Source organism: Ceratocystis lukuohia (genome assembly GCF_044167205.1).
Source record: "Ceratocystis lukuohia strain C4212 chromosome Unknown Supercontig9_pilon, whole genome shotgun sequence".
NCBI classification, from domain to species: domain Eukaryota; kingdom Fungi; phylum Ascomycota; class Sordariomycetes; order Microascales; family Ceratocystidaceae; genus Ceratocystis; species Ceratocystis lukuohia.
Window position 1 is genome coordinate 1,348,047 of NW_027263528.1, and position 13,564 is coordinate 1,361,610.

The 13,564-nt window shown below is 49.4% G+C and overlaps 4 protein-coding genes across 4 annotated transcripts; 1 reads left to right on the forward strand and 3 right to left on the reverse strand.

The window, feature by feature from the left end:
* Positions 1–3,770: 3,770 nt before the first annotated feature.
* Positions 3,771–4,910, reverse strand: HOO65_090328 (Proteasome subunit alpha type-6; the record flags this gene model as incomplete). The annotated part of the gene is made up of 5 exons (XM_071004563.1): positions 3,771–4,157; positions 4,242–4,454; positions 4,532–4,626; positions 4,700–4,759; positions 4,904–4,910. The coding sequence occupies 5 exons, from the start codon at positions 4,908–4,910 to the stop codon at positions 3,771–3,773; spliced, it is 762 nt and encodes a 253-aa protein (XP_070856214.1).
* Positions 4,911–5,545: 635 nt separating this feature from the next.
* Positions 5,546–6,688, forward strand: HOO65_090329 (proteasome subunit alpha type 6; the record flags this gene model as incomplete). The annotated part of the gene is made up of 1 exon (XM_071001683.1): positions 5,546–6,688. One exon carries the CDS (start codon positions 5,546–5,548, stop codon positions 6,686–6,688), a length of 1,143 nt encoding a protein of 380 aa, XP_070856215.1.
* A 126-nt stretch (positions 6,689–6,814) lies between these two features.
* HOO65_090330 (Phytanoyl-CoA dioxygenase domain-containing protein 1) lies at positions 6,815–7,729 on the reverse strand (the record flags this gene model as incomplete). The annotated part of the gene is made up of 1 exon (XM_071001684.1): positions 6,815–7,729. One exon carries the CDS (start codon positions 7,727–7,729, stop codon positions 6,815–6,817), a length of 915 nt encoding a protein of 304 aa, XP_070856216.1.
* Positions 7,730–7,979: 250 nt separating this feature from the next.
* On the reverse strand, positions 7,980–13,256 carry HOO65_090331 (putative beta-glucosidase M; the record flags this gene model as incomplete). Its single annotated transcript, XM_071004415.1, has 7 exons — positions 7,980–9,303; positions 9,359–9,759; positions 9,832–10,218; positions 10,352–10,434; positions 11,828–11,958; positions 12,029–12,575; positions 13,085–13,256. 7 exons carry the CDS (start codon positions 13,254–13,256, stop codon positions 7,980–7,982), a joined length of 3,045 nt encoding a protein of 1,014 aa, XP_070856217.1.
* Between the last annotated feature and the right edge of the window lie 308 nt (positions 13,257–13,564).

Sequence of the window (13,564 nt, forward strand, 5' to 3'; positions counted from 1 at the left end):
GTTGTGCAGAGTTTCTTCCGAAGCCATATCGGAACATTGATCCCACAGTACGATACACAACGCGATGGGACGATTAATCAGGCCTGAAGGTCTTTCATACAGACCACTCATCACCAGGCTCAGCCTGTTTCAGAGCCACGCGTTGTCGTCTCCTTTGTGCATTCTTTGTCTTCGATCTGCCCGTCTCTCATCTCGCGCTTGCCGGCGCTCTCCCTCTCTATCCCTCTGTCTTGTACTGCTGTCCTCGCTGGTTGTGCCCCTTTCCGGCCCTCGCTGCCTTTTGTCTCTGCTGTATCCTATTTTGATAGTTGAAGCACGGAGGTGGGATACCTCAAGGAAGATCACAGAACATGCTAGACTGTTTAGTTTCAGAACAGCGGGAGCCAGCCAATCACTTGTGGACCTGTGACATGTCCATGGCCAAGCTTCCTTTGCCAGAGGGCTGCATTTCTATGGAATGAGCAAGTCTTTCCCTGTTGAAGAGCCGTAGCGAGACGTTGATTGACCTTGATAATAAACGGCAATAAAGGGGAACTACCGCTTATGCCAAGTTCTAGCTCCTAACGACCGAGTCTAGATGAGCAACTGCCTTCCTGCCTTCCTTCCTCTTTTTGCTTTTGCTCTTGCTTTTATTATTTTTACTTTTTCCATCGCCCCCTCGCCTATTCCTCCACCTTCCAAGTGCCCCATAGCCCACCTGCCTCATCCCACTTTACCTCCTTCGACCGGCCTCCCTATTCGTTCTTGCTCTCTAACCTGTGAGCTGTACAATGTACAGGTGTACAGTACACACTGCGAGTTACTTGTTATTTCCCTATTGCGCTTTTGGACATTTCAGTGGAGACTTTGTTTATCCTCAGCTTACCAACTGCAGTAGCTTTTTTACTGATTAGGAAAGAGGCTGAGGCTTGCATATGACCGCCCGACCAATCAAATGAGGCGTGAGAACCTTGCCAGACAAAAAGTGCTACAAAAATAGAACATAATTACAGTTGAAGAAACGGACTAGTTGCAACTGCCCGCTATGTTTTTTTTTTTTTCCCTTTTTCTTTCTTTTTTTTTTTTATTCTTAATTTTTTTTTCTATTTGTGCTTCCATGAAGGGTTTTAGCTCTGAAAGTGGGTCTAAGCTTCTTTCTTCTTTCTTGTTTCTGACTTGTCTAACTTGACGTCGATCATGGTAATTGCTAGGATTATCGAATGCCGCCATGGATAAATAAATGGTCTATCAGAAAGGAGGAAACGTGCCATTTGATTTCCAGCTCGCTTTGCATAGCGATGTGCGAAATCTGGCTTAGTGCGTTTTTGGTGGTGCCAATTTCCAGGAATAAAAACCAAAGGGAAAAGCAAAAAACAAAAGGTTGAAGTGGCAAAGGCCTTGCTTAGTATCGAGCAGCTGCGACGTTATATCCAGCCACACCAGTGGTAACCAAGAACTTTGGCTTGCTGGAACTGGCTGGGGATTGCTGTACTTTGTAGCTGTACAACGGTCAGATGATGGCGGAAAATAAATTGGAATAGACAGGAAAGACCTAGAATAAGACAGAAGACAAAAAAAAGGCAAAAATAGGACTTAATTTTCAACGGTAGCTTCCGTCTGATGTTTGTCTGGGTCTTCGTGGTACAACAACACACCTGCATGTAAGTAGAAATTTGATATACACCTGTTTGCAGTTAGTGCATATGGTTATTATGGGCATTCGACCCGTCGTGCTTCCTCATTTGTTGTCAACCAGCCAAACCTATCGCGCTCTGATTGAGAATAAATGAGCCTTCTAGTAATAGCTAATTCCATCTGTGATTGGTCTGCTTAATGCTTTGCTTGGTCGGCAGTTACATGAAGAATTTATGCATTCAAAGCTAAAAAGAGGAGAAAAAGGAGGCAGAGGAGCCAGGAGCCAGGGGGTGGGATATACATATATATATAGAGAGAGAGAGAGAGAGAAAGGGAGAGGAGGGAGGGGAGAAGAGGGGAGAGGGGAGAGGAGAGAGGAGAGAGGGGTGAGATGAGAGAGGAGAGAGGAGAGAGGAGAGAGGAGAGAGGAGAGAGGAGAGGTTACGCCTCATCGGTTCGTAGCTCTGACCTCGGGAGCGCAACATCTTGAACGGTATAGGAAGCTCCGATGGAGGTCTACACTACGCATGTGGTCACCAGCCGGTAAACGGCGACCGCGAAACAACAACGGAAAAGTAACGTGCAACAACACGTTGTATATGCCAAGCGTGGGTCAAAGAGCAAAGTATAAGACACAGATACAGTAAAACAAACGGGCTAGGAAGTGCCTTCTGATAAGTAAAACACAAGTTCCAAGACACGGCAAATACAAATGACCACATGCAGTAAAAATGAGAAGAAGGCAAGCCATGCGATTATGGCAGCAGAGCGACGCAGCACTGCTCAAAGATGACATGGTGGGAATGCAGTCCTCCCTCGTTGGCCGCCTCCCCCTTCGTCTTACCTCCTCCTGCCCTACCACCTGTGCCTTCCCACCCTCCTTGTTCTTTTGCATCCCCTACTCCTTCCTGGCTGACGGTAGCTGCTTGTCTCTCTCTTTCTCTTTGTCTCCATCCACAATGTTGGCAGTGTGAATCCAGGTTTTCAGCTCTCGTGGTTGGGCAGGTGCAGGGGTAGTGTGGAAAAGGGAGTACAGGGTGCCACGGCATACAGTGTCTATTGCACAGTAGATGACGCGCCAACGCAGTGCATGTCAGCACGAGTACAGGTCAACTACACACCTGAGCTCAAGATTTGTATAAGATGGGTGCTATGTTGGAAAATAAACATCCCTGCCTATGATCTGCAGTTTGTCGCACCTTCGCTCAAGCAGCACGTTGAACTTGGAGGGGCGGAAATACTCGAGTAGAAGTGACAATAATGGCTTGTAGATCTTCAACCCTGCGTGCGTTGCCTCTTTCACTTGTTAGTCCTACGGCCTAGGGGTGGAGGTGAAAGAGGAAGAGGTGTGATCTACACCCAGGAGAAAATGAATAACACGGTAGTGGAACATAATTGGGCAAGGGGACTGATATTGGATGGACTTGGAATTAGGCATGTTTAAATGTAAGGGGCCAAAGTTGAGCCATAAATGCAAGAGCGGTTATCCGCCGGAGGCATCGAATACTAGATTGGGAATGGAAATAGAGAGAGGCATGTGCGCAGAGCAGAGGAGGAGGAGGACGACGACGACAAAATGGTAGTGGTGAAGGACACAACATGTAAGGGGGAGCTGCCTCTTCCTATTTCCTTTCAGGGAATCCAGGGAAAAACAAAAAGAACAAGACGGTGCACAAAGACTGGACGAGCTGATGTTTCTAGTGACACAAGCAAGCCACCAATGGGGAGACATTTTTTAGTATGTTGATTTTTGTGAGAAACAAAAAGAACAACACCAAAACGTGCGAAAAAAAAGACTCCGATACGGGGAATCGAACCCCGGCCTTCTCGGTGAGAGCGAGATATCCTAGCCCCTAGACCATATCGGATTGGCTTCCTATACGAATATGGCTAAAACATGGCCTAAATGGCCTCGGCAGTCCGTGGACCTGGACTACATCACGACAAGCATCGCTAATCGACGCTAAATACATTCAGGTTCAACAACTCTTCGTCAATGTGAAATGGACATAAGGCGTGGGATGACCAACGGAAAGTCCCTAGTTATCTAGCGTATCTCATTAAACAGCCCGCTGCGAACAAGGATGACAAATTAAGCCACCACTCGGTATCGCCGTGGCAGTAGTAGTGACCAAGACCGCACCGATCTTGCCCGTCTAGTCCTTCTCAGCGATTGCCTGCAACCGCTCGTCAATCTCTTCTTCCGATAGCGTTCTGAAGCCTGGCTCGGTGCCTTCCTTGCCATCAGCACGGGGTCCCCCAACAATGCCGATTTCAATTTCATTCTTCTTGAAATCCATGCTTAGCACTGTGCTGAGCGTGGTGATAGCCAGCTCGACTACATCCTCCCACGACCCGTCAGCACACGTCTTGTTGCGCAGCTTTTTCTCCAGGTGGTTCAGAGCCTCTTGCTGCTTGGGGCCAGCAGCTGTGCCCTTGTAGCCCACGTAGTAGCCAGCAGGGTCGCACTTGAAAAGTTGAGGGCCGTATTCCTCATCTAGGGATATCAAAGTTGTTGCAATGCCGTAGGGGCGCATCATGGCCTAGAAGAAAAGGAGAAGAAAGGTTAGTAGTGTGGGGGTATAGAGGTTGAGGGTGAGGATGGGATGGGGGCAGAAATGACCCACTCGCTGAGTGTAAACTTGGCTGATATTGGCCAGGCGCTTGGCCACCGCATCGGCTGGCATTTCGTAGCCGTACTTGTACTTGAACTCTGCCGCCTCGGCCTGTGCGCGTTGGGCAAAGGGTCTAGCGTCGGCGATAGAGCCGGTCATGACACAACCGACCGAAGACGAAATGCGGAAAATGTGGGTAACAGATGAGGGGTCGATCAGCTTGTCCTGTATAGATGTGTCAGAAGTCAATGTTGAATAGGCAGAGCAGGGAGATGGGTGGCCGCTTAGACGACAGCACTTACAGGCACCTTCTTCTGGGACAGGACAACAGCGCAGTCCTTGCCCCGGACACCCACCGACATGATGTTTGCGGCAGTGATGGCCTTGAAGGCATATTCTATTCAGTCGCCAGAGTATTGATTAGTATGAGTACGGTCCCTGCCGGAGGCTGGCAAGATTAGGGTTCATACCGACTTGGTACAGGCGGCCCTGTTCGGAGAAGATGGTGATGTGTCTATCGGAGCCGGAACCTAGGCCACATTAGAGTTAGCTAAAGTTGGTTGTAACAGAGCTTTTCCTATATACCAGGACAATGCTGGAGATATGGCCACTAAATGGGGGGGGAGGGGCGGGGGGAAGCTAGAAGCACAAGGCGCTTAAGTTGGACAACATACCCGCCATTGTGACGATGGTTTGATTGAGGAACTAGAAACTAGCACAAGGAGAAAGGACAGCAGGAGTGAGGGCAAAATTTATAGCTAGAGCAGTCGCTGTGTAATTGGCGTTAGAAAAGAAAAAAGAAGCTAGGCGAATGCTGATCTTGTCGAAATAGTTTCTTTGTATCCTGTCTTGTATAGAACGCGTGCGCAAGAAGCTGCCTTGCTTCCCACCTAAAGCTTCAAGGCAAGCTTCATAGAACCAAGGCTCATGGCAGGTGTCTTTAGGTGGTTGCCAGCTGTCAAGAGAGATAGACCCTGGCTGAAAATAACCCTGAAAAATTAGCGGGGCATTTGATCTCCAGAGATAAGATAAGATAAGATAAGATGCAAATACCAGCAAGAAAAAAATCACTTATTTTGTTTGATTCAAGACCGACAACCTATTGCCTGTAGGTTGGCGCTACCATCACAAAGCCTTTTGCGTCCCGCCCCTTTCCCTGTTTTTTGTCGCTCAAGGGTCTTTTCGGCAAGCATCAATTGGCTACTGCGCACGCAAATTCATCTAGACAAAACACTGAAATTGGACTGTCTGCACTCTTCAACCAACCACCTGTTCCTCCCTCGTCTTCTCCCAGCGCATACAGTCTATAGTTCGCCATGGCTTCCGTGCCTGCCTGGAAGCGCCTGGGTCTCAAGCTCAAGGGCTCTTCCGGCTCTGAGCCGTCTGCTGCAACAGCCCCCGCTGCGGCTGCGGCTACTACGGCGGCTCCTTCATCAGCCCCCTATGCGAAACGCAAATACGATTCTGCTACGGGAAGTAATAACACGCCACTGCGCTCTTCCCTCAGAGGAAACGACTCTGCGACCACAAATCCAGGCTTCAAAAAAGCCCGTTACGATTCCGGATATAGCAACACTGACAGCTCTGCTGATAGCAGACGGAAGAGCGTTTCATTTTCTGCCGACACAAATATTGAGCCTCGCACTGCACAGCCACCGACGCCGGCTAAGAAGCCCAAGAAGCCCAAGTCCAAGAAGCCCAAGGCTGCTGGCTCTGGCACCTCTGCGGCTAGTTCCACCGTTACGACGGATATAACCCCGTCGCTAGAATATCTACGCCTATGGAAAACCGCGCGCTCAGCATGGAAGTTCAACAAGAACCATCAAACTTTGCTTATCAAATATGTCTACGACAACCATATGGTACCAGCGCGCGACATGGCTGCCTTTTACGATTATATCCGCGATATACAGGGCTACGCCCGTGTGCGTCTGCTTGAGGTTGCACATGCTGTCCAGAAAGCCGATATGGAACATGTGACAGGTGAGGCCCCTGCGCCTGGGAGTGCAGCGGTGCCGCCGACCGCAGCGCAAATGGCAGCTAATGTCAAGTATCACGTCCGGCTAGCGGAGTGCATGCGCGAATTGGGGGTGCAGGGTGACAAGAATGGCTCAAAGCATATCGACGAAACGAAGATTGAGGCAGGCGAGAGCGGTGCTGAGGGCGTGGCAATGGTTAAGAGAATTGTGCGGCGAATGCGGGCGGAGGCAATCATTGCCGAGCTTGCAGATGGAACCGAGACGCCGGCTGCAAGACCGACAGACTCGCAGGTAGAAGCAAAGGCAATAGTGGAGGAGAAGGCGGAAGAGGAGCGCCCAGAGGTCAAGCCTGCGCCGCCGGTGCAGGCCAAGGCAAATACCAAAAAGTCGCGGTCTCGCAAGAAACGTGTTATGGCCGATGACTCCGACTCAAGCTCGTCCGAGTCAGACTCAGACTCGAGCGACTCGGACAGTGACTAAAGGGGGGTTTCTAGTCTAGAACTAAGGAAGAAACGAAAGAGGCGAGGAGGGAGAAGGTTGGAACTTCATCATGCTATGTCCCATATATGCTTTAAAACATGCTTTTTATTTCTTCTACTCATCTACTCAATACAGTTTTGTGAATCCCTCTGCCGGCGGCTGCAGCCAATTGCGCTCGTCGTACAGAGCATCCTTCCCCTCAATACAGTGGAACGTATAGATTATACGACCCTTTTTGCCAGTGTTGTATTCGCTACGGTGCAATAGGTTGCCGTGGATCAGCACAAGAGACCCCGCCTTAACTTCACCGGGGACATACTCTCCGCCTATCTCGGGCCCGCCATACTCGGCACCCGGAGGGAACTGCGGGCCAATATTATCAACCATCTCGGTACCGCCAGACCCCCCTTGTTTGCGAACCATGCGCGTCTTGATGGGGGCCCAGCGATGTGAGCCGGGCAAAAAGCTTAAACAGCCATTCTCCAACGTGGCGTCCTGCAAAGCGTACCAGAATCCCATCGCTGATGGTGGGTTGGTATAGAGAAAAGTCGAATCCTGGTGCGGTGGTACCGCACCCCCAATCTCGGGCTGTTTACAAATAACCATGCTCTGGAGACACCGCGGGTCTTTAAAGCCGACGGCACGGGCAATAGCGGCAGGTGACGTGGGCTCCCTGGAATCAGCAGCTAGCAGACGGGCAAATGGGGGCGAGAGCTTGTGCAGGTAGTGGCCGATTTTATTGACGGCAAGTTCCTTGGGCTTTATGAGGTTGCCAGCGGAGTCAAAGGCATCCTCTTCAAAGAAGAACCGCACCTTGTCCCCTGATGAGAGGAAATAGTCATCCCCCACGTGGTCGCTTTTCTTGCCGGTCGAGAAGCGTGTCATGGGGTGATCCTCAAGAGAGAATCCAGTGAGTAGTGACTGTGTCTCAGCCAGCAGCTCTGCCACGGTTTTAGGCTTAAGGGCATCTTGGATAACAAGATAGCCGTCTCGGTGGTAGGCCTCGACCTGGGCAGGGGTGAGGCCTTGATTTGAAGACATGGTTAGAGAGGTAAAGAAGAGAGCAAGCACAAGGATGTGTCAGACAGTAGGAGTCACGATGGTAGCGGATAGACGCTCAACACATGTGTTGGATTTTAGTAGAGAGAATAAGGTCACAAAGTGACGTCAGGAGTTTTGTGCACGCAGATAAGCTAGTGTGGGTCTGCCAGTGTGATGTTTAGGGTTACATGTGAAACTCATACTTAGGGTTGGTTGACTAGATCGGGTAGCAAACTGTATAACCTCGTGATTAAATCTTGAACGACCCCTCCAACACTATTCTGCGGCTGCTCTGGCCAATAAAAACGCCGAATTCGCCTCTCGGCAACCTCCATTTCTGTGTCGTGACGTCCCAAAAGCTCAGATCTCTCCTCGTTAATGGGAACGTGACCTGCACGCTCTCGGCAGTAGCAATCTGGACTTTGTCAAAGCCACGAAGCTGCTTGCCAGGAGCACCGTCCGCGGGAATCCGAACGTACAGCTGTGGTACGTCTTTTCCGTCACGTGATCCTGTGTTTTTCACAGTCACGCTGACAATGTACAAAACGTCCCACAAGTCCTTTTGCCCGCCCTCAACCACTGGCCCGCTCGGTAATTGGTCCAGGTTAACGTTAGGCGACGGCCGCATTGTCAAATTGGCGTAGGAAAAGGTGGTGTAACTAAGACCAAAACCGAACTCATAGTGAGGCTCGATAGCGTGTTCGTCAAAATACCGATAGTCGACAAACACGCCTTCAGAAAAGTTGGACTGGGGGAATATCTGGAATTTGCCCTCTGGAAGGTCGGGCCCAGCCGAGAAGTAGTCAGACTCATTTAGTGCCACTGTGTAAGGAAGCCTCCCCGATGGATCGGTATCGCCATACAGAATGGATGTGATAGCTGGCCCGGTATCCTGACCTGGCAGGTGACCAAAGATGATGGCTGTGATATTGTCGTTATCTGCGAACTGGGCCACTAAACGAGGGCCGCTGTTGTGAAACACGACAATCGTATTTGCGCACTTGGACGCCACATGTTTGATTAGGCCGTCGGTATAGTCGTCGTGGAGGTTGGGGCGGTCAAACTTTTCAGCAGCCCATGCGTTGCCAAACACAAGACAGGCGTCCGACGCAGGATCGACCTCGGGCTCAGCGCTTTCAAAGTCCCAAAAGACTGCGGTGCCGTCCTGATATGCACGCACTTTTAGAGCCTCGAATGGAGAGACTAAGTTGGAGGGCGACGTGGCGCCGGCACCCCCGCCAGAGATCATAGTTCCGTTGAGCGCAATAGCTGAGGCAAAAAACTCGGGATCTAGCGGGTCGCTAAAACTGATCCACGAGCTGGGATTGACTGAGTCTGGAGACTTTGCAGAATATCCAAATATGGAAATCATGCGCGGAGATGAAAGAGGGAGCGACTGGTTGAGGTTCTTGACAAGGACATGGCCTTCCACGGCACCATCAAAAAGGGCCTTGCGGTGCTCCTTGCGGCGAGCATCGATAGTGGGGTGACTTGCGCGGATAGAGCCAGGACGTCCAAAGCCTGGGGACGCAAAAGTTTTATCTTGCCCGAGCTTGTACCAAGAGGCAATGATGCTGTTTAAGAAGGTTAGCAGAGGCTGGCATAGCCTACAGGCAAGCTGACACTTACCGAGTTGCCATGTCATTGACTCTGGCTTCTGGCACCGAGCCGTTTTGAACAGCTTTGACCAGCTGATCGCCCCAAAAGCCTTCGTGGGTTGGCATGGCCATGTCCAGCCCGGAGAGTGCTGAGGCGACGCCAGAATGCTGCGCCCGCCAGTCAGATACAACAAAGCCTTGGAACCCAAGCTCAGTCTTCAAAAGGCCATTCAAGGCTTTGCTATTCTGACAAGCATATGAGTTGTTTAGACGTTGGTATGAGCACATGACGTTGACTGTGCCAGCTTTGACGGCATCCTGAAAGGGCCAGAGGTAAAACTCGTGAAGAGTGCGGTCATCGATGTTGGACGAGATGGCTTCTATGCCGTTGCGGGGCCATCTGTATGTTTCTTGTTCGTTGGCGATGAAATGCTAGTAGGGGTTAATGAGCCGCCCGATTCCTCAACAGTATTGGCATTGTCTTTTGTCTCACTACCCGCTCACCTTTGTACTTGTCATAACGCCGGCATCCTGGTGGCCTTGAACCGTACTAGAAACAAGTTGCCCAGCAAGGTACGGATCAACTGCAATGCCTTCCCAGTTTCTGCCCCCTCTCACAATTCTGCCCATGGGGCCGACAACCGGCCCGAGAAGCAAATTGACTCCTTTATTTTTGAACTCGTCTCCCATTCCATAGGCTCGGAGATAGCTCAGATTGCGGTTCCATGATGCCCCGACATGTACGCCACTGGGCCAGGCACTAACAAAGTCAGCGTTACGAAGCCCATTGCCGGCGTCGTCGGTGCACAGGCCGGGGAAGCCAACGCGTTCAACGGGAGCTATCCAGCCAACACACCCATTTGGAGATGGGACGCCAGAAGTTAGGGATACCTTAAAGAGGAAAGGCGATTAGTCTGGGTATTTCTTCGACAAGCGGTGCATGTAGATAGACTACAAAGTTCCTTTTGTAGTGGGAACGCAAGTTGAGGCTAGGACAAGCAAAGGTATGTGTGTGGGTACATACGCGCTCTTCAAGTGTCATGACAGCAACGAGTGCAGCAGCTTTTTGGCGCGCATCATGCCAGGAGTCTAGGTCTTTGATTTCCGCTGTACACGGTGTTAATGGAAGTGATTAGGACAGGACGTTGGTAGCGCAACTAACGCGAAGGGAGAACAGGGGGCGATTCTCCATAAAAGTAAGTATCATCAGTAATGATATCAATGCGGGCAAATGAGAGGTGCGTCGATATTTGATGGTAGATAGCGATAAGTGTGAGTGCAACGATAATCACCCATAATGATGGGCGAGGGTATCGTCGATGCAATGAATCTAGTCACGCGGCACGTGGCTGGATGTCTAGATTCTCGCGTTTAACACTGACTGCCATGTTGGTGGACTGTGGGTAATATGTGTACAGGCGACTTTTAAGATGATTGAAGCGTTTAGTAGATATGTTGGTGATGAAAAGGATGCCGTGGGGTTGTTGTAGTTGTTGTAGTATAAGTGAGCTTGAGACATCGTAGCCTTACTTACATAAGCGGGGGCTGGGAATTAATGACCGTGTAACGTAACACACGCATGTAAATGGGGACACTGGGGGTTGTGCAAATTTGACACTGCGGCATATGCACGGCCATATTCTAAATGAATAGTATATTTTCACGGGTCATTGCATATGCATAGAGTGTGGATCCACAGGAAGGATAGGGAAAGATAGGTAGATGGGCCAGGCTTACTCAACCTGAAACCCAGACTTTCCCGTTGTTGACATTCATACGATAGTTGATGCGTACGTGGCAACTTTGATATTAGGTGTGATTAGCCACCGCGTCTAAGCTCCCAGGGCTGTCGAGAGGAAGCAGCTTACTGGCAGCATCAGATACATTGACATAAGCTTATAGAATGGCAATGATATCCTCTTGGCTACCTATAGGCAAACTTCCACTGGCTATGGCTTCCCTTCTTTTCTCATCCTCCCACAGGAGTTCGATTGGTGGGAATCCTGCCACATGGTGCAAGCATTCCCTTGGCATTTTGCAGTACATAGGCAGGGCTGCCTTCAAGCAATTTCTGATGGTGACATTAATTCTTTTCACTGCTGTTTTTGTCGTTTCAGTTCCCATCCATGCGTTCACCACAAAGAGTGCCTTGCTCAGCGCATACACTCGAGCTATGTTCAGCATGTATGATGTATCTGCTCCCTTGCAGCACTCAGCCAAATATCTCAGGCTGTTAGCTACAGAGTTGATGCTCACTATCATTTTTCCGATGTGCCCATTGAACAAGAGGTTGGCATCTATGTGGAGGCTTAGCCATCTCATTGATTCCTTTTCTAGTGTGGGTTTGATCTCACACATTCTTTCAATCGTGACAGATGGGTTGCTGGCGACCCTCCTCCTGCCCTTGCTGTGCAGAAATGTTGACTTTCCCAGGTTATGAAATGCCAGTCAGCAATCTTCCTGAATTCATCAAGAAACCGCTGTCTCTGGAGTTCTTTACCTTTGAATATTATGCCAGGAGTCAAGGCACCACCATCAGCAGTGATAGATTCGATGAATAAGGTCCAATTTCGATTTTGTGGTCCCTTGAGAAGAGCCTTCTGCTTCAGGTTCGCGCTTCCGACCAGAAGGCTATCTAGTCCTAACAAAGAGAGTCCAGTTAGTCAAAGTTCAAAATTATAGTGAAAATAGAGTTAGATACTTGCCATAACCAATCATGATGCCTCCTCCGTCAACGTTAAGAGTGTTCTCAGGCCGAGTCCAGCCATACTGGCCCTCACTGATATCGAAGTACCAGTGAACCGCTTTAGGCGTGAAAGAGTCCAACCTATTGGCTTCCTGACGTCTACCAATCTTGGCCTTGAGGTCTGAGCAGCGATGAGTGAATCTGGATACCCAGCTGCGTCCTAATTCCAGTTGGTCGCCTTGTTGTCTTAGCAGGCCCATAACGCAAGCCCGAGTCTGATTGTGGGATGGGGCGTACCCCAGAGACTCTTGTCGAAGGATCCAGAAGGCCGGGTTGTCTTCCTGATTCTTGGATAACTGTTGACTAGGCTGAATTTGCTCTTTCACAGCCGACTGACCCTTAAGTCTGTCGATTAGGGTGGTTCGAGGCACCCCCCGTCGCTGAGACGCCTGGGAGGGTATAAAGCCATTATCAGTGACATTCAATATAGCCTCAGCCATGTCATCTTCTGTACATTTCCAACGAGGCCAATATGAATGCATTCCAAAGGTCCTGTGAGGGGCTATCAGGAATAGTGCAGGAAAAGAGTGGCGGGGAAATTGGTGATTGAAGTGGTAATATTTTCTTGCTACTACTCACATATATCGGGTCCCCAACTTGGTAGTTTGAAAATAGAATTAGAAACTCCGATCAATTCAATACTTGATAGAGGAAACTACCTTTAAATAATGTTTATTCTCATCGAGATGTGCGTGAATGAAAGTGTTGAGTTTTGGTGGGCGATTCTTTTCTGCCTGACGAAAGGGTGGTGATGCGTGGTAGAGCATCTGATCAAATCCTCTATCTCTTTCCCATAGGCCTTCTTTAGCACACTAAAGCAAGCAAAATCAAGGGGGTAAAGTACATGATATGAATGAGGTGGCATACAAAGCCAGATGATCTTATTAGCATTGCGATATCTCTTGAATTCAATGGAGTGGTGGCTTTCGTGGTCATCAAGGATCAACAGACAATAGGAACCAATTGATCAATTGGTCGTGTGCCAGTCAAAGTGATTGAGCCACTCAAGACCAATCTCGTTGTCAGTCCATATTGCTTTGAGATTGGATGCCTTGCTGGCAGTGATGTAGTCGACGCTCATCGATTGCAAGGTCCTTGCGGCGTGTTGGATACTTAGATTTGGGTTATTTTGAAGGGCCTGAAGAGCAAGAAGGCACCTGGCTTCGGTTGGGGGTTGTGGCATTGTTGGTGGCAGAGGAATATCTGATAGAGTAAAAGTCTATGATGTGAGAGGGAAAGATTACATTGCTCACTTATCTACATCGCTCCCTTATCACACAAATTATATCAGTCTTCCGCTAATTACATTGTGTGAGACAGTATGCTAAGTAAGAACCTGATATGATGTAATTTTAATAAAACTAAAGATGATCAGTAAATTTACTCTTGTCTGCATGGACCAAGTTATAGTAATAGTTAGACAGCTATCAATGCAAGCAGTTGTTGACTCTCTGAGCTAGTCCTTTCCATCTTTACCACCACCATCCCATT